General features: G+C 35.2%; 1 protein-coding gene across 1 annotated transcript in view; it reads right to left on the reverse strand.

Annotated features, from left to right (window-relative positions):
* Positions 1 to 3,103: 3,103 nt before the first annotated feature.
* Gtf3c3 (general transcription factor IIIC subunit 3) overlaps positions 3,104 to 24,857 on the reverse strand; it is a 41,690-nt gene continuing 19,936 nt past the window's right edge. Inside the window, exons 13-18 of the mRNA XM_026408853.2 lie at positions 24,330 to 24,465; positions 22,030 to 22,267; positions 21,132 to 21,322; positions 19,504 to 19,628; positions 18,108 to 18,260; positions 3,104 to 4,393 (exon numbers count right to left, since the gene is read on the reverse strand). Of these exons, the coding sequence (XP_026264638.1) occupies positions 4,271 to 4,393; positions 18,108 to 18,260; positions 19,504 to 19,628; positions 21,132 to 21,322; positions 22,030 to 22,267; positions 24,330 to 24,465 (966 nt within the window). The 3' untranslated portion in view covers positions 3,104 to 4,270. The remainder of the gene's footprint in view (positions 4,394 to 18,107; positions 18,261 to 19,503; positions 19,629 to 21,131; positions 21,323 to 22,029; positions 22,268 to 24,329; positions 24,466 to 24,857) is intronic.

Below are 24,857 nucleotides of genomic sequence, written 5' to 3' on the forward strand. Positions count from 1 at the left end.
AGAAACATGCGATAGGCCTCCGGTTTCTTTTTTTTTTTTTTATTGGTTGTTCACAACATTACAAAGCTCTTGACATATCATATTCCATACATTAGATTGAAGTGGGTTATGAACTCCCATTTCTACCCCAAATACAAATTGCAGAATCACATCGGTTACACATCCACGTTTTTACATAATGCCATATTAGTAATTGTTGTATTCTGCTACCTTTCCTATCCCCTACTCTCCCCCCTCCCCTTCCCTCACATCTTGGCCTCCGGTTTCTTTCTGTGGTGTGGTGATGAGGGACAGTGCAAAGGGGCAGAAAGTTTTTGCTTAGATGTGGAAAGGGGATGCTGGAATTTTTTTATATCCCAACTAAAAAGTTCAGCATAATTTTTCAAGGAAAATGTTAAAAGTTGATACAATATATTAAGACAATGAAATTGTAAAATTTTTAATTTATGGAAATGTACTGCCATCTACTGCATATAAAAAAATCCTTACAGGAGTTTGTCCTACTGGGATTATACATAATCAAGTAATAATCAGATATCTTAAAAATATCTTAAATATAAGATACAGTAACTGTCACAAATAAATTATAATTTAAATGTTGGGTAAGCTTAGGTGTTTCTCTGAAAATTTCTCCTGTCTTTAATTTTCCATTTTTGTCTTTTTAAATTCTATCTTAAATTCCATCTCTTCATTGAATTAATTTTGACAGTTACATTTTAATCTCATAAAGCTCTCATTCTTTGCATTCATTTTTTTAGTGTATCCCTGTCTTATTTCACTTAATATTTTCCTATCTAGAGAAATTAATTGTATTTTATTTTTCTACTTCCTGCACTAGTTCTGTGCAGAACCCTTTGAGCTCCTCCCTACTCCCTTTGTTTATATGCATCTCTTTCATTTCAGAGTCTTCCCTCAAACATCTAATGACCAGGAGCTTGTCCATTCATGCTAATAGTGCAGTGCCAACAAACAGACTGCCTCAGGGGGAGTTCAGTAGCAGGTTTCCTTGGCCAGGACAGGTTCTTTCACTGGGAACCCGTTATTGTTGGGGTATCCAGACGAGGTCCTGATCCATGGTGTCCTGAATAAAGAATTGAGCAAGACAAGCAGAAGTAACAGGCAAAGTACAGATTTATTGAAGGTGAAGGTGAAAGTAGTACTGCATAAGGTAGAGCAGAGTGGGCTGAGCAGGAGAGGCTCAAGGCCTCAGTGTCTGGAAATTCTTGTCTTACATGCTGAGTTGAGGAGTTCTCTTCCCTATACAGACCTGATGAAAGACCTTACCCCATCTGTCCCATTGTTTACCTAATGGTACCTGATTAGAATACTGTCCAATTTACCCCATTGGTTACTTTAGAATACCTAATTATAATACTGTCCACTTTACACCCGTTTTTGGTTGTTTCATATACTGAATCTGTGGCCAGAGTTACCACAGGCGGTAAGTCCTCAGTGCAGGAGTCATCATGGTAATGGGACGTGATGACTTATCTCCCTGTCTTGTCCTCCAGCATTTTCTTCTATCTTGCCTCTGCCACCTTGGTATCCCTAAACTCCTACCTAAACCCCCAACTGTCAGTCTTGTGAAAAATAAATGCAGTGATCCATTTTCAGAGTAGTATTTAGTCTTAACTGGGTTCTAAGATCTGATTGTAGCTATTTTGAATTTCCCAACCTATATCCAAGCATAGCCATTTTAACTACAGCCCTTCCTTTTGACCTCCCTAATTTTAAATTAGCCAATCACATAGACTGTAATCCCAAGCTGCTTCTATCAGAGCAAGTGTCAATGCTATATTAGGGATAAAACAGGCAGACTGCCCATCAAAGTGTGCTTGCACACCCTTTTGCAGAGGTAAAGTTTGCCTTGCTGAGCTACTTCTGAGCATGTGTTTGATTCCTCACAGCACCCCCATACTTCTAACAATTTTGGCACCCAACATGGGCTAGATCATCGCCTAGGGGATAGTGGGGACTCCTTCCCTCAGAGGAGATGCTTCCCCCTGCCTTCCAGAACTGTGAGCTAAAGTAAGCCATTTCTCTCTTAATTATCTCAGACATTTGTTACAGTGTCGGGAAGCCAATACAGCTTCTTGTAGTATTAACTAATGTAATATTGACAGTATTAACTACCATGAGCAGCACAGTAGTGAACAATTTGCCAATTTTACACCATCAAACCAATAGGCACACTGCTACTATTTTAACTCTAAGAGGGTTTAATTAGACTTTGTAATATTTCCTATAATTCAGCAACAAATTCTTTTAAGACTCCCTAGTTGCTATATAAAGTGAAAATATTTTTAAAAAATGGACACAATACCTTCATTCATTTTTGTGTGGTGCAGAGGATCAAACCCAGTGCCTCAAACATGCTAGATAAGTACTCTAACACTGAGCTACAACCCCAACCCCCCAAAGATATTTTCTACAGTAATTATTAATATAGCAATTATTAATAACTCAATTTTATGTTTTTACTCTGAAATGGAAAAAGTGTGTCTCTCTAAAGGGATCTGAGCAAGAACTTGCTTGCTAGTGATCTTGAATCAACCTCTGTGTTCATAGTGGAGATAATATCAGTAATAACACCTACTTTGCAGGTAGTCTTCTGAGAAGATCAGATACTGTATCTAAAGCATCCAGCACTGAACTCAGTAAACCCTCTGCAAATGGTAGCTGTGATTTTTAAATACTAAACTGTGTAATATTTTCTTAGAAAATGGTTGGATTTTCTTTTATAGCTGTTCAGCAGATCATAGCCTCTCAATTGCTAAGATGGTGAAAAGTAAATTTTAATTGTCTTCCCCACCACATAAGCAGTGAGTAATTTTGCCAGGTTCTGAGTGAAGTAACTGTCTCGACATCATAGTCTCTATTTGTCTTTCACAGCCCTGTGAGCTTAATTCAAGAGAAAAACTCTGAATCCAAATACTCAGATCTACAGGTAGGATTTAAGACTATAACTTGTTTATCATAGTTTTACCATTACCTGCCATTACTTGCCAGGGGCATGAAATTAAAAAATATAAGCATATGAAACGCTCGAATTACAAAAATAGAATTTATTTAACTTATATACAGGGTGTGTGATGTATTTACTTATTAAATACAAATTCAGTTTCTCAACTAGAAAGTTTATATAAATTCCTAAAAAGTTCATTGTATTTCTCTGACTCTAAATCTCATATGTTTTTCCTTCCCTCATCTGGACTGCAGCCTACAATCTTATGCACATTTACTATGGCATTTATTTTCCCCTGAAAATTATTATATCAATAGTATAGCAAGTATCTTTAGATTCAATAACAAACAATGTTTGGAGTAAAAGGTTTTAATCTTTTTTTTTCATCAATATTTTATTTCATATATACAACTTTTCCAGTTTTTCCTACATTCCTACTGACACAATATCTGTTGTTACTGAACATGGCCCTTTTCTGGGGAAGCCACACATACACATAGATGAAGCACTTTGCCTTAAATCAGTATATTTTGAATTAAGCCCATCTTTCCAGTCTACAAAGCTAAGATATATGGAGGTTAAACACAAAAAGTCAAATCAATTATTTGTCTTCTCACCACATAATCATTTTAAATAATTTTGTTAGACACTGATTTAAGTAACTGTCCTAACAGTTCCAATTTGTATTTACTTTAATAAGCAACTTCCTTTTCCATGTATTTGAAACACTGCCTCATATAGTAACAGTTTTAAGAAATGACAATAATGGTGTATGTAGAAACAAAGCAAACTGTACTTTCAAGTAAATAAAGACTGTACAGAGTGGTAATTATCTCAGTAATGTACTCTGTAAGTGCTACAAGGACAAGACCACATCTGTCTTACATAAGTATATAATATACAGTACTGAGGGCATAGATGATTAAATGTAAAGTAATATATTCAACTCTAAGCTGGCTCAGAAATGAATACTATCCATTCCAATACTGGGGACAGTTTTACAAGAATGATAATTTTCACATATATATACATAAAAGCTGCAACGTTTTATGGTCCTGGGGATTAAACCTAGAGGCTTACGAATGCCAGGTAAGCACTGTCCCACTGAGCTACACACAAACTCAAAAGCTGCAGTTTTTAAGGTAACTGGAGTGATGGTAGTACTACAGGAACCATATGTAAAAAATGAAATACTGCTAGATGATGCCAAGTATTCCCATCTTGGAGCTGATAATAAGCCCTGAGACAAAAGAGATTGGTTCACACACAGCAGTTGTCCAGTGCTTCTTCTGCAGTTGATACGCTTTATATAGAACAATAGGTATATAAAAGCTTTTGAGCCATTCCAATGTTCCCGCTGCTCTGATAAATGAGAGCTAAGTTGTAGGCAATATCTCTTCGTAAGTCTAACTGGTCCACTTCTATACCCTAGGAGGGGAAGAAGAAAATGAATATTTTTAAGATTTCAAACTGCCAACCAGGACAATTTTTTTCATGGCAAATAGTTCCATAAGTGTGTATTTGCAAAAGCTATTAAAATTCATACAATACTGAAAGATCTCACCAATGAGGCATAGCAAAATAAACTTTATTAAATTGAATAATAAAATCTTGGGAAAGGCCCTTCTAAATAGTAAAACTAGAAACTTTAGGGAACACTATTTAATAAAGTGTTACCCAATTTTAGAATAAAAATAAAGCCTATTAAGACCATTAAACTAAACTGTTGTAATTTTGTCCCTTGACAGAGCACGCAACCAGTGAAAGGACCCAAAGGCAGTTGCTCTCTCCTCAGACACCTTGAGGAATGTAGGAGTCCTGTCTTCTTCATGGACCCCAAGGGTTGAAAGTGAAGTGCCTTTCACAGATTCTGTTCTTTTTGCACTATGCCCCCAGCCAATCTTTTTGGCTTTGAGGGTACTAGGGTTAGTTGGCACAATGATTTTAAATGCCAGACTTATATAACATTTTCTTAGAAAATGGTTGGCTTTTCTTCCACAGCTGTTCAGCAGATACTACAATCACAGCCTCTCAGTCACTAAGACGGTAGGAAGTAAAATGTTAATTATTTGTTCAATGTCTCATAGAATTTCTCTAAGCAATAAACCCAGGTGAATGTAAATAAATAAGATAAAAACTTATAAATCAATTGGTCACAGTTTTGAACAATTTTTTTCAGTAACTTCAAATCTTAAGGGTTGTGCCCTGTTAAACTAAGTGTTATATAAATGTCCAGGCCATTTCCAAATAAGTTAAAATACTAAAACATCAATTATTAAGCATAAGTTTAAAGTGTATATACTTAAATATCTTATTTCTATAGGGCATAAAGAAGCTAAATATGTTTTGTTAGTAAATATATATTGTTCTATATTTTAAAAACTGTGCTCATATTGCTAGAAATTATAAGATGTTAGTCTGTAGACTGCTGATTCAAAATTACTAAGAATTAAAATTCTAACTAATATGTAGTAACTAAAATTAAGAAAGGGAGACAATTCTATGAGGAAAGCCAAGCCTGTTTTAAAAGGTGGTTATGGAATATGAGAATGTTTTTGTTGAGGGTGGTTTTCTCTGGCTGGTTGTTCCACACTGAGAGTTAAGGCAAATGAATTAAGATTGAAGGTTTGTGGAAGATGATTCTTGTAAACAAAAAATCTATGAGCAAATTGGCTAAAATTAAGGAATTATTTGTAATATTTTCTAAATAAAAAGCATTGATATAAAAAGTATATTGATGCAAAACTAAAGTTGAAAAAGATTCTGTAATTTCTTATACCTTTGAAATCTTTCTGTCACTGGTTTTATTTCACAATGATCTATGATTCTATTTGAGTGTTTTAAGCTTTCAATATTTTTTTTTACCTCAAAGAAGGTCCAAAAAGGGACATATTAAGCTTATTTTAATGTTAAATTATATGAGAAGTCTTCTCAAAGAAGGAATGTTTAACCTTCTTTGAGTTCTATTTGTATGGATGTATTATTCACTTATGTTCAAATAACTATAAATTTCCTAGAATTTGATGTCATTCTGGCTATTACATTAAACTACTATAAGCCACAGAATATCAAACTCATCAGATTATAACCATGGCTATTTTAAATCTTGTTGTCCATAGTTCAATTGCTTTTTTCTGATGTTATTGAAGCTTTTTGTAAGCTACTGTAATTCTTTTTTTTTTAAGTTGGACACAATACCTTTATTTCACTTATTTATTTTTATGTGGTGCTGAGGATCGAACCCAGGGTCTCGCATGTGCGAGGCAAGCACTCTACCGCTGAGCCACAACCCCCACCCAAGCCACTGTAATTCTAAAGTTTTTTGTCTTCAAGGAGGTTGAAAGAAATGATGAAAAGAACTCTGACAAGTGCAGATTTCTGGTAGCTTTAACACCAAGGAATTAGCCTAAGAAATGCAGAATGCTAATGGAAAAGCTAGCCTTACAAAATTAATAAGCTAACATCAAGAAAAAGAATTACATGAGACTGAATAAACCAATGAAGAATTATAGGTGGGTTTTTCTGACTTTTTCTTTAAAGTGTTGATTCTTTTCTATGTTTGGTTTTCCAGATTAAAGGAAACAATTTTCATCTTTTTAAGCTACCTCAGTTACAGTAGATTAGGTAGAATATATTTTCTTGTAAATAAAAATTGAAACATTCATTTTTCCCTGATCCCTCCAGAATTTGGAAGCTGTTTGTGAGTACCCTTATTTTTACAGCAATATGCACACATATATATATGTAAATTCAATAAAAATATTTTTAAAATAGGATACAATTGGAAATGTTGGCTTTGACTAGAATGTAATGCTTAGAATATAATGCCTAGCTTGTAAGGGGTTCTAAGCTTACAGTGAAGGAGCAAAACCTGTCACTTCCTAGCAGGCCCAGAAACCTCAAGATATTAGGTACTACAAAAACAGACTGCCTTGGTTTGATTTTCCAGCCAAGTCCAATCTGAAACTCCCTTTCAAATTTTCAACATAAGAAATTTACAAGGAGACTGTGGTTATTCTGGCTACACTTATGTAAGTAATCAAGAGATTATAACTATTTTGCAAATAAACTGGTCTTAACTGTGATTATCTTTAGTTAAAAAAAAAAAGGGAGAAAGCTATAGTATATAACTGTAGCCCTGTTCATTGTTTTGAGTTTTTAATGATCCATCTGAAGACTGGATTGGATTCTAAACTCTAGTTTTCTCTAGTATCTGGCAACAGAAACTACTTGGTTCCTGAAGCCCTATACATCGAAGATGGACAATTTGATGTAAATTTGAAGGGAAAAGTCTTGTGCCTAATATATGGGTCACAGACAGCTCACCAGAACATAAGCAGCTTCTCCCAAGACTATACCTCTTTCATTTGGCAGGATAATGCTGTAATTAGAATTTAACAATTAGTACTTTCTGCAAATAACTAATTTGGTCTGTCATTTCAAACACATATCTTTACAGGTCCAAAGAAATTTAGTACTCCCAGTGGCTAGCAGCTTGATAATGGCGCTAACATGTATTCTTGCATACTGATAAATATTTCATGTATTGTAGGCACTTGGTTGCAATCATTAATGAATGGGTTACTTTGTTAAAACACATTCTTGATCTGACTTTTCAAATTATTTGATTTAGTTGGTTTGGTTCAAGGGAGCCATACTTGGCTTCTCTGGCCAAGAAGCATACTCCAAATTCTTAGTATAAGTCTCTTGATAGTATAATAGTTTTTTGGTACACTGTATTTTCTAAAAGAGTTTTTTTTTAGATAAATGTGAAAAGTCTCTCTTTAGCTAGAATGGCAAAAACTCAAAAGAGATCATGATCACAAGGACACCATAATTTATGACTTGTTGAGACCAGAACCCCAAAATAATGCTGAGAATAGCACTAACATCTCAAAAAGGGATAATTATTAAATAACATTTATAGGAGGCCCATGTTTGGAGGAGTTTTCCTCCTACACATTGAACTAAAAATCAAAATGGAGTCACTCATACTAAACTTCCATGTCCCCCAGCTAAAACTAAGCTGTTTATCTGACCTTGCGATAGACTGGGATTACAGAGAGGCCAAGTCTTAATTTTCAAGATAATAAAGTTCCCTCTGTCTTAATCCTTACACAAAATACCTGAAGTAATCTGAAGTTAACTGATTAGTCATTTCAAAGTTACTTTCTTTGTAAGGAGGTGCAGGGAAACAGAATAATAATTTAAAAAACCACCAATCTGCTTTTTTCAAGCCTTTCCCTATCTATAAAACCAACCTCCTCTGCTTGGTTCATCAGAACACTAATTTTATCTTTAAATGCTGCCCAATTCCAGAATTTAAAAAAATTAATATTTTTTAATCATATAGAGGTGATTAATTTAAAAATATATAAAGACCAGATGGGGGAAAAACACAGGCATATAAAGAATAGGTCAAGTAAGGTATCTATAAAATTATGATTTCCTCAGGTGTGCTTTCTTTTTTCCTATTTAAATAACAAAGCAATGAACTGCAGAACCAGACCCTCCAGTAACCTCCAGCAGTTGTCTCCCACAGAAACATCAATGTGAACACCTATTTACACAAGATCCCACCTTCATCACTGAGTTAAGGAAAACAGGTGAGAAACTGCAGTAACTGGTTTTAGCATAACAAGATGCTTTGAGGAAGGCAGAAAGAAAAGAGATGCCCGAGAGTCACACTCCTCAGCACAAGAGGAGAGACTCCTCCAATTTGGAGAAAAGGGAATTAAGTCCAGGTCTTGACTTGGAACCCTGCAGAGCCCCAAGGTCCCTGCTCCCAGGCCACAGACAGGGGCTCCCATATCTTAACTCTAATGCTTCTCCTCCAACCTTGGGCTTACAGTGTAGAAAAAGATTTCACCTATTGGGGAAAGGGTTGAATGAGGTAGGGCAGGGAAGTCTACGTAGAACTTTGCCTTGAAATAGTATTGAGCTGGTGAAATCCACCACCGGGCAGATCCCAGTGGTTCTCAGCTGTAGACCTGTGCTATAGACAGGTTCTCTGGACCTTACCCCAGTGCCAGGCTAAGACCTGGGCCTAGAGGGAAAGACTTGTATTCTGGCCAGCTGCAGTGCTCTCAGGCCATGGCAGCACAACATGGAAAGAAACATTGTCCACTTGGGAGAAGAAGAATAAAATAAATACCAAGTCACTACTTAGGAATCTAGAACTGGCTCCTCCAAAGTGAGGCCCAACAAAATCCCAAGATGACCACACATATTGGTAACTTTGGACAAGGTTTCTAGGCTTAGCAGGTCCTTGCTTAGCAGCTGGATGGCCATCTTAAGGAAAGCCTTCATCTTAAGAAAAATTTGCTTTCCCTCCCAGGGTCCTTTCTGAGAAAGGCTCACCACTCCCTTATACTGGCATTCTTTCCCGCCCAAGGGTGGATCACCACTCCCTCATACTACCCCCCCAACCCTTCACCACCCTGCTTTAGGACTCAGCCAACTCTAATCCCTGAGCTTGCCCCATAAAAGTCTCAGAACCCAAGCCCGTATTGTCTCTCTCCTTCTATGGAGAGATGGCCCTTATTTGTCAGCTCTGACAAATAAACTCTCTGTGTATCGCTGCCTGGTCTCAAGTCTTTCATTTCTCGCTCGCCTGTCTCCCAATTCCTAGCTTTCCTTTCAGCTCCCTGTCTTGGGGTGTGTTCTAATGCTGAAACACAGGCAATGACCACAGGCACAGAAAAAAGAAGCTTGCCTATATCCTGAAGGGCAGATACAAAGCCAGATTGTGAAAACTTAATAACACCTAATCATTCAATATGCAGATGTCATCATTGTTCATCACCAGCATCAAGAACATTCAGAGAACCATGATTTCACCTAACAAAATAAAATGCCAGAAACTGACCAAAGAGCAATATGTACAAACCCTCAGAATTTTAAATACTTAAAGAAACTGAACAGACTTTAAGAAAACATAAGAAACAACTGTGAGTACTTTGTCAGAGAAATTTAAGAGATTGAAATAATTTTAAAAAGCAAATCCTTCCAAGCACAATGGCTCATGCCTGTAATCTCAGCTGCTCAAGAGGCTGATACAGGAGGGTTGTAAGTTCAAAGCCAACCTCAGTAACTTAGTGAAACCCTGTAGGAAGCCACCCATGAAATGTGTGTGTACCAAATCAGCTTGGAAGCCACTCAGTAGGAAAATCTGGTATCTGGGAACTCCCAGCAGCATGCCTGCTGGTTTTGAGACAGTGCGGTGCATTTGAATTCCTACCCAGCTCTGCCAAAGATCCCAAGCAACATGGGAGATGGGTGCAACCTGTTAAGAACCAAGCAGCTTACCTGGCCCCACCACTATTCTGCTTTTGAGAAGAAGTTTCTATTGAAACCTTTTGATTTGTTCCAATATAAATAAAGCAAGCACAGGTTCCTTTCTTTGTGAGAAGCTGCAACCCCTCTGGTTGGTTTGGCCCATCCCTGCCTCCACTCTGAGAACATATTTCTGGTGTCCTGTGTTTATTTTATAGTACTATTTTCTTAGCTTTTATTTCTCAGCCAGTCCATCCCTCCAAAGGGGAACCCTTTCCCTGGCCCACACCGGAAGTGTGGGAGAAAACCCTACCTCTAATAAAAAAATAAATAAAAAGGGCTGGAGATGTGGCGAAGTGACACTGGGTTCAATCTATGGTACCAAAAATAAAAAGCAAATCCTACAGCTGAAAAGTATACTGATGCTAATACCATGCTGTTTTGTTACTATTGCTTTGTAGTATAATTTTAAGGTCTGGTATAGCGATGCCACCTGCTTCACTCTTCTTGATAAGGATTGCTTTAGCTATTCTGGGTCTCTTATTTTTTCAGATGAATTTCATGACTGCTTTTTCACTGAACTATCATTGGGATTTTGATTGGAATGGCATTAAATCTGTATAATGTTTTTGGTAGTACGATCATTTTGACAATATTAATTCTGCCTATTTAAGAACAAGGGAGATCCTTTCCATATTCTAAGGTCTTCTTTAATTTCTTTCTTTAGTGTTCTATAGTTGTAGAGGTCTTTCACCTCTTTTGTTAGGTTGCTTTCCAAGTGTTTTATTTATTTATTTATTTTGAGGCTATTATAAATGGGGTCGTTTTTCTCGTTTCCCTTTCAGAGGATTTGTCACTGATATACAGAAATGCCTTTGACTTGTGGGTGTTGATTTGGTATCCTGCTACTTTTTTGAATTCATTTACTAGTTCTAGAAGTTTTCTGGTGGAATTTTTTGGGTCTTCTAGGAATTGAATCATATCATCAGCAAATAGCACTAATTTGAATTCTTCTTTTGCTATCTGTGTCCCTTTAATTTCTTTCATCTAATTGTTCTCGCCAGTGTTTCAAGAAATATATTAAATATAAGTGGTGAAAGAGGGCATCCCTGTCTTGTTCCAGTTTTTTAGAGGGAATGCCTTCAATTTTTCTTCATTTAGAATGATGTTAGCTTTTACAATGTTGAGATATATAGACCAATGGTACAGAACAGAGGACACAGAGACTAACCCACATAATTAGTTATATTAGACAAAGGCGCCAAAAACATATTGGAGAAAAGATAGCCTCTTCAACAAGTGAGGCTGGGAAAATGGGAAATCCACCTGCAACAAAATGAAATTAAACCCCTATCTCTTACCATGCACAAAACCCAACTTAAAGTGGATCAAGGACCTAGGAATTAAACCAGAGACCGTGCAATCTAACAGAAGAAAAAGCAGGCCCAAATCTCCATCATATCGGATCAGGGCTCTACTTCCATAATAAGACTCCTATAGTGCAAGAATTAATAAATGATGGATTCAAACTAAAAAGCTTCTTCTCAGCAAAAGAAACAATCAGTGAGGTGAACAGAGAGCCTACAGCTTGGGAGCAAATTTTTACCACTTGCATATCAGATAGAGCACTAATCTCTAGGGTATAGTAATAAATAACCCAATTAATAAATGGGCCAATGAACTGAACAGATACTTCTCAATAGGTGACATACAATCAATCAACAAATATATAAAAAAATGTTCATCTCTAGCAATTAGAGAAATGCAAATCAAAGCCATTCTAAGATTTCATCTCACTCCAGTCAGAATGGCAGGTATTAAGAATATAAACAACAGTAAGTGTTGGCAAGATGTGTGGGAAAAGGCATACTAATACATTGCTGGTGGGACTGCAAACTGGTGCAGCCAATATGGAAAGCAGTATGGAGATTCCCTGGAAAACTGGGAATGGAACCACCTTTTGAGCCAGCTATCCCACTCTTCGGTTTATACCCAAAGGACTTAAAAACAGCATACAGCCACATCAATGTTTATTGCAGCACAATTCACAATCGCTAATCTGTGGAACCAACCTACCTAGATGCCTTTCAGTAGATGAATGGATAAAGAAACTGTGGTACATATACACAACAGAATATTACTCAGCAATAAAAGAGAATAAAATCATGGCATTTGCAGGTAAATTGATGGAGTTGGAGAACATAATGCTAAGTGAAGTTAGCCAATCCCAAAAAAACAAATGCCAAATGTTTTCTCTGATATAAGGAGGCTGATTCATAGTGGGGTTGGGAGGGGGAAGCAAAGGAAGATTAGATGAACTCTAGATAGGGCAAAGTAGGTGAGGGGACGGAAGAGGGCATGGGAGTAAGAAAGATGGTAGAATGAGATGGACATCATTACTCTAAGTACATGTATGAAGACATGAATGGTGTGAATATACTTTGTATACAACCAGAGATATGAAAAACTGTGCTCTATGTGTAATATGAACTGTAATGCATTCTGCTGTCATATATAACAAATTAGAATACAAATGAACAAAACAGAACACATAATAGAAAGCATTAATAGCAAAATAGATAAAAAGAAGAACGAACTTCATATTCAGAAAATCAAAAAAAAAGATGAAGGAAAAAAAAACTTTGGGACAGTAAGCATTGCTGGGTTATTGTGGTTCAAGAGAGACTTGAAAATGCTAAGGATGTAGAAAGTTTATTCAAAGAGGAAATACTTCCCAAATCTAGACAAGGTATCGAAGTACCCAATTACAGGATGGGCAAAGATCGCTAGTCAGATTTAACTCAACCAAGTTTACCCTGAAACATAATCAGGCTCTTAGCAGTTAAAGAGAGGATTCTCAAAAGAAACAATACATAAGGTGTCCCAATCTGACTGATGGCTGACTTAGCAGAAACAATACAGGCCAAGAAAGAATAACATGAGAGATTACAGTGTTCAAGGGGAAAAAAATGCCAAGGCCAACCAAGAACACTACACTCAGGAAAGCTACCCTTAAAAAATGAAAGTAATAAAGACATTCTCAAACAAGCTAAAATTTATTACCATCAGATCTGTCTTTTAGGAAATCCTAAAGGGCATTCTTCAAACTGAAATAAAGTACAAAAAAAAAAAAAAACATGTATATTGGAAGAATAAAAATCACCAATAAGCATAACTATATATAAACTCACTGGTTTTTTGTTTGTTTTTTTGGTGCTGGGGATTAAACCTAGGGCCCTGCACATGCAAGGCAAACACTCTACCAACTGAGCTACATCCCCAGCCCCTCAGTGTCTTAATACTGTAAACACACTGCATAAAACATTTGTATCCTCAGCATGAAGAATAAAAAAGTTGCTTTTAAATTTTTTTTAGTTGTTGATGGACCTTTATTTATTTATATGTGGTGCTGAGAATTGAAGCCAGTGCCTCACACAAACTAGGCAAGCTCTCTACCACTGAGCCAGCCCCCTAAAAAATAATTTTTAAATTAACTATATTAATATATTGAGATAGGCAGTGTAAAAAGTGAAATGGAGGTACGAATAGTGGTATATGCCTATGATACCAGCTACTCAGTGAGGTAGAAGGATAACAAGTTCAAAACCAATCCAGGCAACTTAGTAAAATTCTACTGAACCCGGGGTGCCTATCATGGAACTATGTCACCAACCCTTTTTATTTCGAGACAGGTTTTCACTAATTTGCCTGATATTGGCCTCCAACCTATGATCCTTCTGCCTCAAGCCTCCTGAGTCATAGGGATCACAACCATGTACCACTGCATCCAGCTAGAGTTTTGTTTTGTTTCTTATCTTCACAATAATCAATATAGATTTGCTACCATTTCACCATAGCTTGTTACCAAAACTTTTTTGGCGGGGAGATACTAGGGGATGAACCCAGAGGTGATATTTACACCCCCAGCTACATCCCCAGCCCCTTTTTGAGACAGGATCTCAATAAGTTGCTGAGGCTGGCTTTGAACTTGTGATCCTCCTGCCTGGCATGCACCACCAGCCCAAAAGATGTTTTTTATAAGTCTCATAGTAACCACAAATCAAAAACCTGTATCCTGGGTTCAGTGGTGCATGCCTATAATCCCAGAGACTAGGGAGGCTGAAGCAGGAGAATCTCAAATTTGAGGCCACTTTCAGCAACTTAGCAAGACCCTGTCTTAAAATAAAAAGGGGATATAGCACAGTGGTAAAGCACCCCGTGAGTTCATTCTTAGTACCCTACCCCCCCACCCCAAAAAAAGCCCAGCATAGTAGCAGCACACACTTGTAATCCAAGTGGTCTGGGAAACTGAGGCAGAATGACCACAAGTTCAAAGTCAAGTCAGAAACTTAGGAAGGCCCCAAGCAACTGTGCAAGACCCCGTCTCAAAAAAATAAGTGGGGGATGGGGTAAGAGATGTTAGGATATGGCTCAATGGTAAAGAGACCTGGGTTCAATCCCTGGTACCAAAAACCAAAAACAAACAAAAACCTACAATAGACACACAAACCAATAAGCAAGGAATCAAAACACACTACTAAAGAAAACTCAATCACAAAGCAAAGAACTACAAAAGAGAAAAGAATTACAAATTACAAAATGGCAATAGTAAGTCCTCACCTATTGATAATTACCTTAAATGTAATTAAAATTTCCAACTAAAAGACAAATGAATGAATATAAATCATAGAAATTCATTTCATCTCTAAGAATATGCATACTGAAAGTGAAGTCATGGAATAAGATATTACATGCAAATGCAATACAAAAGAAAGCATGAATAGCCATATTTTATCAAATAAGAGAGACTAAATCAAAAGCACAAAAAGACCAGAAGGTCATTATGTAATGATAAACAATCAATTCAGCAAGAGGAAATAACAAATATATATGCACACAATTTGTCAAAACACTTAAATATGTAAGATGAATATTAACAGACCTAACAGAGTACCTTAATAGTAGGACACTTTATAACATGCCACTGTCAGCAATGGACAGATCATTGAGACAGAAAAATGACAATTACACCCTGAACCAAATGGACCTCTACAGAACACTACATTACAAAATACAAATTCTTTACAGCACATGAACATCCTCTAGGACATAAAATAAGGTAGGCAACAAAATAAATCCCAACAAACTTTTAAAAACTGAAATCACGGGCTGGGGCTGTAGCTCAGTGGTAGAGCGCTTGCCTAGCATGTGGGAGGCACTGGGTTCGATCCTCAGCACCACATAAAAATAAATAAATAAAACAAAGGTATCATGCCCATCTATAACTAAAAATATATATTAAAAATCCTATCAAGTATCTTTTCTAAACACAATGCAATAAAACAGTAATATGGAATTATAAATGAAAACTTCACAGCATGGTCCAAACAACCAATTATCAAGAAAGAAAATTATAAGAAAATGGAAATAAAACATTCCAAAACTTATGGAATGCAGCAAAAGCAGTACTAACGGGTTAGTTTAGCACAATTGACAACATCATCAGAAAAGTAGAAAGATCTCAAAATAACCTATCATTTTACCTCAAGGAACTAGAAAAATAAGAACAAAATCAGACCCCAAAATAGTAGAAGGGAAGAAAGAACAGAAATAAATAGAGACTAAAAATAAAAAATAAAAAGACCAGCAAGATGAAGAGCTGGTTCTTCAAAAGGATAAAAATGTAAGCCCTTAGGTAGACTAAGAAAAAAGATGATTCAAATGAAATTCAAATGAAAAAAGAGACATTACAACTGGCACTACTGAAATATCAAAGACAATTATGAAAATTATATGGCAATAAATTTGGTAATCTAGAAGAAATGAATATATACTTTACCATGACTGAATCACAAAGAAATAGAAAATCCAGACCAAAAATGAGTAACAAGATTAAATCAAAAATAAAGAAACACAGGACCAGAGAGATGGCTTCACTACTGAATTCTACCAAACACTTAAAGAAGAACTAATACCAATACTCAAATTATTCCACATAATGGAAGGGGAGGCAATTCTTCCAAACTTATTATATGAGGTCAACACTACCCTGCTACTAAAACCAGATAAAGAAACAACAGGGTCTGGGGCTGTGGCTCAGCAATAAAGTGCTCGTCTAGCATGTGCAAGGCCCTGGGTTCGATCCTTAACACCACATATAAAATAAATAAAATAAAGGTATTGTGTCCAACTACAACTAAAAATAAATGGATATTAAAAAAAAAAAAGAGAAACAACAAAAAGATATGGACCCTGATAAACATACACGAAGAAATCCACAACAAAATACTAGCAAACCAAATCCAATAACACATTTAAAAGAAATTCTCCAAGGTCCAATGATATTTATCTCAGGGATACAAGGATGGCTGAACATACACAAATCCATATCATTTCAACAGATGCAGAAAAAGAATTGATAAAATCTCTCAACAAGGGACTGGGGCTGGGGGGCTGGGGCTGGGGCTCAGTGGTAGAGCACTCGCCTAGCATGTGCGAGGCCCTGAGTTTGATCCTCAGCACCACATAAAAATAGATAAATAAAATAAGGGTATTGTGTCCAATTATAAGTAAAAAAATATTTTAAAAAATCTCTCAACAATTAGGTATAGGAAGAATATATCTCAGTATAATAAAGCCCTATATAAGATACATACAGCTAATATCATATTGAACAGGAAAGAGCTAAAAGCTTTCTGAGAACTGGAACAAGATAAGGATACGCATTTTCATATGTAACACAGTATTAGGAGTCCTCACCAGAGTAGTTAGGAAAAAGAAAAAAATAAAGGCATCCACGTTGGAAAGGAGGAAGTCAAATTGTCAATGTTTGCATATGACATGATCCTAAATTTAGAATACCCTAAAGACTCTACAAAAAAGACTCATTAGAACTAATAAATAAATTGAGGAAAGTAGCTGGATATAAAATTGACAAAAGTCAGCAGCATTTTTACATGCCAAAAGCAAACTATCTGAAAAAAAGATAGCAAAAAATTAATGTTTGGAGAGATTCTTACTCTGATTTGACCATTACAGTGTATGTATGTATCAACACATCACATGATAACCTATAAATATGTATAATTTGTATCAAAAACTTAAAAAAATGAAAATAAAAAAAAGAATAGCTAGAATGATGTTTCTAATCTTCCCCAGGAGAAATTTGTGAGGTCAATAGGAGAAAACAATTGCAAGGATTCAAAGTGATACCAATAAAATTAAGGTATCAATATATAAAAATATTTATGAAATAATACAAAAGTATATTTTATAAACTTAACTATAAAAGGACACATTGGCTTAAAACCAAAGTCAAATGAAGATAAATACAAGTTATATATACTGATATATATATATATACATATAAAAATTAATAATGAAAACATACTCTTCTTTAGGAATTCAAGTATCCATCAGACTAAACAAATATCATCATAGTACTGGCAACACTTTACCTGTTTTAAAATAAGAGGCTATCTTAAAACAAGAGGCTATAGGAATACTAGTCTTTTATCTTTATAAAAAAATGTTAGTTATACTTGAACTTAAAAATGAATAATGGCAATCATTCAACACTTGGGCTTCATATCTACCAGTTCCTATCTGTAAAGTACAGGGGCTATCTTAGGACAAATCACAGGGTCATCACAAATATACATGTTCATATGATTGCTGATCATGTCATAAGGCTAAGATGTAAAAGATCTATCTGTTGCTTAACATAATTACAAATATACTGAATTAGGGAAAAATACACATTAATAAAGAAGCTCTAATTTCACTGACTGAACCATAATACTTAACTAACTGCACTTATCTATAGATGAAATGAAGTGATTCCTTAGTTAAGTAAATTATACAATACCTCTACTATAAATGGAGGGAGCTCCAAGGCCTTCTGATAATAGTGAATTGCAAGATGAACCAGACCCAGTTGATGAAGGCCACGGCCCAAATTGTAGAATGATTCCTGGCAAGGTCCACGTAAACCAAGGTATCGATTAAGGAAGGAGAAGCCCTACCAAAAAAAAAAAAAAGATAATTCAGTAGCTCACTCATTTGGTAAGGATGTACTAAACTATATGTGCCAGGTATTGGGAATAGAAATATTGAAGGAAAAAAATAAAAGCCCTACCCTATAAGAGTATAGTATACATTATACCATATCATATTTTGAGGCAAGCACTCTACCAACTGAGCTATATCCCCAACCCTCCATATCATATTTTGGATACATCAAACATATAAGGAAATCAGCCAGGCATAGTTATACATGCCTGTAATCCCAGACACAAGGGAAGCTGAGGCAAAAAGAATCAAGTTCGAGGCCAGGGTGGGTAAGTTAGTGAGACCCTGCCTCAAAATAAAATAATATAAGGCTAGGGATATAGCTGAGATGTAGAATGCTCCTGTGTTCAATCTCTAGGATGAGAAAAAATAAATATGGAAATCATAAAAACAAAGTGTTGAAGATACAGTAGTAAATAAGGCTGGTAAAATCTCTTATCTCTTGGAGTTTATGGTAATCTTAGAAGACAAACTACAAAACATGTAAACAGGAAAACAAAAATAATTTTTAATTTTTATAAGAACCAGGAAGAAATTTGCTTTTTATTGGTGGTGCTGGGGATCAAACCCAGGTCCTTGCACATGCTAGGCAAGCCCTCTACCACTGAGCTATACCCCTAGCCTACCCAAAAGGAAAATTAAAAAGAAAAACAAAAAAAAACCTTCTTAGTGATGGTGTAAGAAATCAGGTGCATCCAACATTCATTATCATATGTATGTGTGTGTGTGTGTGTGTGTGTGTGTGTGTGTGTGTGTCTCATCCCCAGCCCTTTTTATTTATTAATTTTGAAACAGGGTCTCACAATGTTGCCGAGGCTGGCTTTCAACCTGCAATCTTCCTGCCTCAGGTTCCAGAGTCACTGGGATTACAGGCATGCACCACCATACCTGACTATATAGTTATATTTTTAAAAACTAATTTAAATTAATCTTTAGGGCCTAGAAGAACAGAGATGTTGGGGCTCCAGAGTATAAGGGAGGCTGCATATAAATTCCTCTAGATTTTGCCTGTGTCTTTTTCTCCCGTGATCTAGTTGTGTATCCTTACTACCTTGCTATATAATAAGTCTTGGCCAGGAGTTCTGATTCCCAACATGTATTGAGCAGGTATTACTTTTGAAGTAGAAATTTTAAAAACAATTAAATATGTTAATTTTCAAGGAACATAAAAATGAAAAATCCAAATGAATTACCTGCACAATAAGAGCATGTCTCTTTAACACATACTTTTGAGATGCCATGTGAATAAAGGTTAGGCCTATGCAGAGGTTATAAAGAGGTTCATTTGGATAAGTGCGAAAGGCTTGCACATATTGCCCTGGAAAAAAAGAAGTGGTGTCAGATGATGTGACAAGAACAGAGTTCCTTATTTCCTTAACATGTATTCAAACATTTTAAGGCCAAACATATAGTTCTGTCTTAGATATCAATCAATACATATTAATTTAATTTTATAGCAATATTTAACACAGAACATAATTAGAAGTGTCTCCATAAATGTATCTTGATCATGAAAATAAATGTGTAACTAAAAGTAACTTTTTTTTTTAACCACAGCTAGATATTTCTACGTAGAATAATACTTCTTTAAAAAAGCATCAATTGTGATCATAATTCTATTTATGATCTTAAATCTATTTAAAAGCATGGGTGAATTTTTGTAAAATTAATTGTTCTAATAAATTCAAATGTGATGAATTATAGAAGTGAGAAAAGGGAAAAGAAGCTTTGTTTCTTAGATTCAGTGTTTTCTTAAATGTGGCAACTGTATTTTTCCCAAGAGAAGCTCATGTGTCTAATAACAATTTGGGGTTTTAAGAATTCTGATATAAATTACCTCATGTTAAAAAAAAAAATGAGGTAGGATAATTTAGCCAAATTTATCCTACATAGATGAAAACTTCTATTCCTTCTAGGTTCTATTCCAGGAGGAATGATACCACAGGTTTTTGTTTTTGTTTAAGCAGGAAAGATGGTAAATGTCCATTTGGACATTTCTATTTTTACTGTCTATGAACATTTTTTAAATCTCAATTTTTCTATTTTCTAAATATTAAACCAACAATTTAAAAAAGCATACATAGTAAAATTCCAAAAGCTGATATTTGAGGTTACTGGCTGAACAATTATAAAAACATCAGTCATTCACAAACATGAAATTTTTTTTTAAGTTTTAAATAGCCAAAATTGCAGTTTATTCAGAATTAACTTGGCAGCAAAAGAGATGTGCCTAATTTTAAGTTTAAACATCTGGTTAAGCATTTTTCTTCTTGAGTACCTCTAATTCCTTATTTTTTTTTCTTTTTATGAGTAATGAATTTCCTTGAGTTTAATTGGAATTTGTAAGCATCATGTAAATAAATCTTATAAGACTTGCCTCCTAGAGGAATGACTATCAGCAAATCTTAAATCCTTTTTTTGCAAATAGCAAACCAAATTAGGGGCAAAGCATTCATAATTACTGAAAATTATTTTAAAAACAAACAAACCTTAGTAGGGAGATTTCTTGATCTTTAAAATGAATATGTCCTTTCAAAACTAAAGTTTAAGAATAACAAAAACTATCATTATTGCTAATACTTATAGCCACTCATGCTATCAATGTACCAAGCATTGTTTTAGGTAGTTTATATTAACTCATTTAATTTGCACAGTAATCTCTAAGGTAGGTCCAATTATTATCTCCATTTTAGAAATAAAGGAACAGAACAGAGCAACACAGGATAGCTGTTATTTAAGCCTAGGCAGCTCTGCTCCAAAGGCTTGGTCCTTTAACATTATACTGTTTATGCTTAACAAAGTCATGTGCCAGGACACTTACCAAGTGCATGCTTAAAACTTCCAGATACAAATGCATTGTGACCATTTAAAACACACAGTGCATGATTATCTGGGTTTTTCAGCATTAGACGGAGACAGAAGCGATGATGTCTTACATCTTGGGAGTGCATGGTAACTTGATTGAAAATATTCCAGAGCTGGGGTTTATTGACATTTTCCATTACCATTATCCTATTGCAGAAAGAAGGTGAGGAGGAAATGATGATTTAAAAAAAAAAAAAAAAAAAAAAAAAGCCCATTTCCTGATTTCTAAGAATGAAACCCTTTAGCGCTGTCCTTCTAATACTAAACTGTACCATCCCCAACAAGGAAAAGCAAAGTGCTTCAATCTATTTAAGCAAAACCTCTTATACAATAAAAGATTTTACTCAAAAAATGCTGCTTAAGTTAATATTTCTACATCTTGTTTCTGTTTTTCAACAAAACTCTTAAACCAAAAAAAAAAAAAAAAAAAAAAAATCAATTGGTTTCACTTTTTCCTCTCCCTGCCCAGCTGAAGTACTATAAGCATTTAATAAGCATTTAATGAATAATAATATGCTCCTGACACTGAAAAAAGGCTTTGTACATAACTCAACCCTCATAATACTATGGGGGAGTAATGGTATTAAGATGTCCTTCTATAAATGGGAGAGAGAGGCACAAGAGGTTAAATTAACTAGCCTTAAGTCACAAAGCCAGGGCTGGGATTTGAACCCAGGAAATCTAGCTCTAGAGTCCATGCTCTCAAATGCTGCCTCTGAGAATCACCAATGAACTGAACCAGCACACAACGAAAGCTAGTAATAAAATAGCTTATTAATTCTTGACTATAAGTCTAAATCAAAGTAAATTTACATTCTATCATAAAGAATCTGATGAAATTATTGGAAAGTCACCTGATGTAGTTGTATGCCTTTCTGAAATTTTTATCCAGAATTGCAGCAGACAGACCAAAGTATTCCAGTTCTTTGCGTTTTTGCCTGTCATCATAAAATGAATAATATTCCAATGAAGAATCTACAAGTAACTCAGCCTCTTGAAATCGGGATAGATCACATAAAGAATATATGGCCTTCAATAGAAGGTTCCACCAGTCATCTTTTGGCAAGACACTTGTGAGTACAGCAAATATTGCTAAAAATGAGACCAATGAAAACCAGTTAGGTTACGGTATTTCCAGAAACAGTGTATCAGAAAGAAAAATTCACATGCTCGATTTTAAGATAAACTTAATAACCACAGCCCTACGGGCCTGAATTCTTACCAATAACACTCCTTACAAAAATGAGTAGGGAGTAGTTTGTTGTTTATATTCCTTCAACACTATCCCCTTTTTCTCTGCCTGCTTAACAATATGCAATTGTTAATTCTCATTATGACTTGTTCTCTACAAAGTCCAACTAACCCCATTTGCATTTTTTGGTACCAGCTAGGATGTATGCTCCTCCAGAGCAGAACAAATGGCCTTTCCATGATTGTGATCAGATAGAGGATTCTGCACATACAAAGCATTCCAATGCCATTTTTTCAGCTAATGACTTCCAATTTATATTTGAGATCAAAGTTGTTCTTGATCTTTTTCTAATCAATTTTATCTTTCTGAAGTTTTTCTTTTAACAACCTTCTTGTCCTTCTTTCTCTATAATATGCTTCTCTTTTATAACCTTAAAAATTATTAAAAAGTTTTTTCTGTCCTTGATCCAATAATTCTCCTTGTGGGAATCTATCCTAAATAATCAAAATATGGATAAATCTATATGTACAAAGATGCTTACTACATTATTTACAAAAAATTTAGAAGTATCATATATAAAAATGATAAGGAAATGGTTAAATTATGGAACTGCTAGCCAAAGGAATATTATATATTCCTAAAATATAGCTATGACAAGAGAGTAACATGAGAAAATTTCTGTGAGAAAATATGAAGTGAAAATATCAGAGTATAAAGTTCTATTTAACATAAAAAGGTTTAGCTCATCCACCCTGGGACACCATGTAAGGTGATCCCCACCGTGATGACATTAACAAAACTAACCAACAAAACCTTATGAACCTAAGAAAAACCAACAACAGATCTGAAATGAGGATCCACTGAAACAAGCAATATAAAAAAACAAAACTTAAGGAAACATGGTCTAATATATACTACAGAGGTAGAAAATGTTGGGATAAACCCAGAATTAATGAACTGGAGAGCTGGCAGGGCTCTCAGGCATTTACAACTAGATGATAACCAGCTAAGTCCTCCTGCCTTTCTTCTGATTCTAATAATGCTATAGTGATTTAATAAACATTTGTTAAATTAATTAATAATGAAGTCAGATTCTGCCTAATTTACACCTCTAGTTTAAAGCCTTAGTCATTTTCAAAATTTTCTGAGTAAAAACCTCACCCAAACATACTTGATGCTTTTCCAAGTAAAATTAGATGCCTTTTAAAGTCCTAAGACTTGAGAGTAGGTCATAGCAACTTATTTTCAAAAAGTTTCTATGGCTATTACTACATTCATCAAAACTGAAACAGAATGGAATGTATGTAATCAAAGTGACTGGACAAATAATTGGTTTTGCCACCAAATCTTCAAATTTCTTCAAATATACTTTCTTCTTAAAAATCAAAATTACCCAGGTATGATGGCACACACCTGTAATCTGCATGGCTTGGGAGGGTGAGGCAGGAGGATCTTGAGTTCAAATCCAGCCCTGGCAACTAAATGAGACCCTGTCTCTAAATAAGAAATAAAGGACTGGGGTTGTGGCTCAGTGGCAGAGCACTTGCCTAGCATGTGTGGGACACTGGGTTCCATCCTCAGCACCACATATAAATAAGTAAAAAATAAAAGTACATCAACAAAAATGATTGAAACAAGGATTAGGGATGTGGCTCAGTAGTAAAGCACCTCTGGGTTCAATCCCCAGTACCAAAAAAAAAAAAAAAAAGAAAAATCAAAATTAAAGTTTCATTTTTCAACATAAGGTTGCAAGCAGATGTTTTCCTTTTAATATTTTAAAAACTGAAGTATTTAGCCTTGACTTTTAACTCAAATGAGTTTATTATACTTGAGAGATATGGATTCAAAATTTCATTTTATTTGAAAAGGGTATATTTTCAATTTGATTACTGTCAGATATTACTTCATGAGATAGTCTGAATTCATCTAAGTTATGTATAATAAAGCAAATGAAGAAATTACCTTTTGTATCACAATTTGCTGTCTCTTGATCATTGTTATCTGATATTTTGTCTCTTGATACTTTAATAAGGTAGAGATGCCTCTCTCCAGATTTGGAACTAGATATCAGACAGACTTGGGCTCTGTTCATAGCTACCTGAATTAAAGAAGGTAATTAGTTTTATTAGTCAATAGTTTATTAAAGAAAACTGAAGAGCCACAATTACCACAAATGTGACTGAAAGCTCCTCCGTAAGGGGGAAAGAGGTCAAATTATTATAAAAACAAACAAAAACACCCTAAAAGTAGAATAAAATTGATTTTTTTTCTTTACCAAAAGAATTTCGGTCATATTATTCATCTTAGATAGGAAAAAGAAGGCAATTCGCATTAACTTTATAACATACACATAGACATGCCATCTCCCTGCAAAAACAGCCAGACTCAGGAAGGACATCAGGTCTAGAAGAATTTTGGCACATAGTACTGCCTATATATGGTCAATAACTGATGATACTATGGCTCTCACTTTTCTAAGTAACTTCTAGG

This window comes from Urocitellus parryii, chromosome 1 (assembly GCF_045843805.1).
Source record: "Urocitellus parryii isolate mUroPar1 chromosome 1, mUroPar1.hap1, whole genome shotgun sequence".
Lineage (NCBI taxonomy): Eukaryota > Metazoa > Chordata > Mammalia > Rodentia > Sciuridae > Urocitellus > Urocitellus parryii.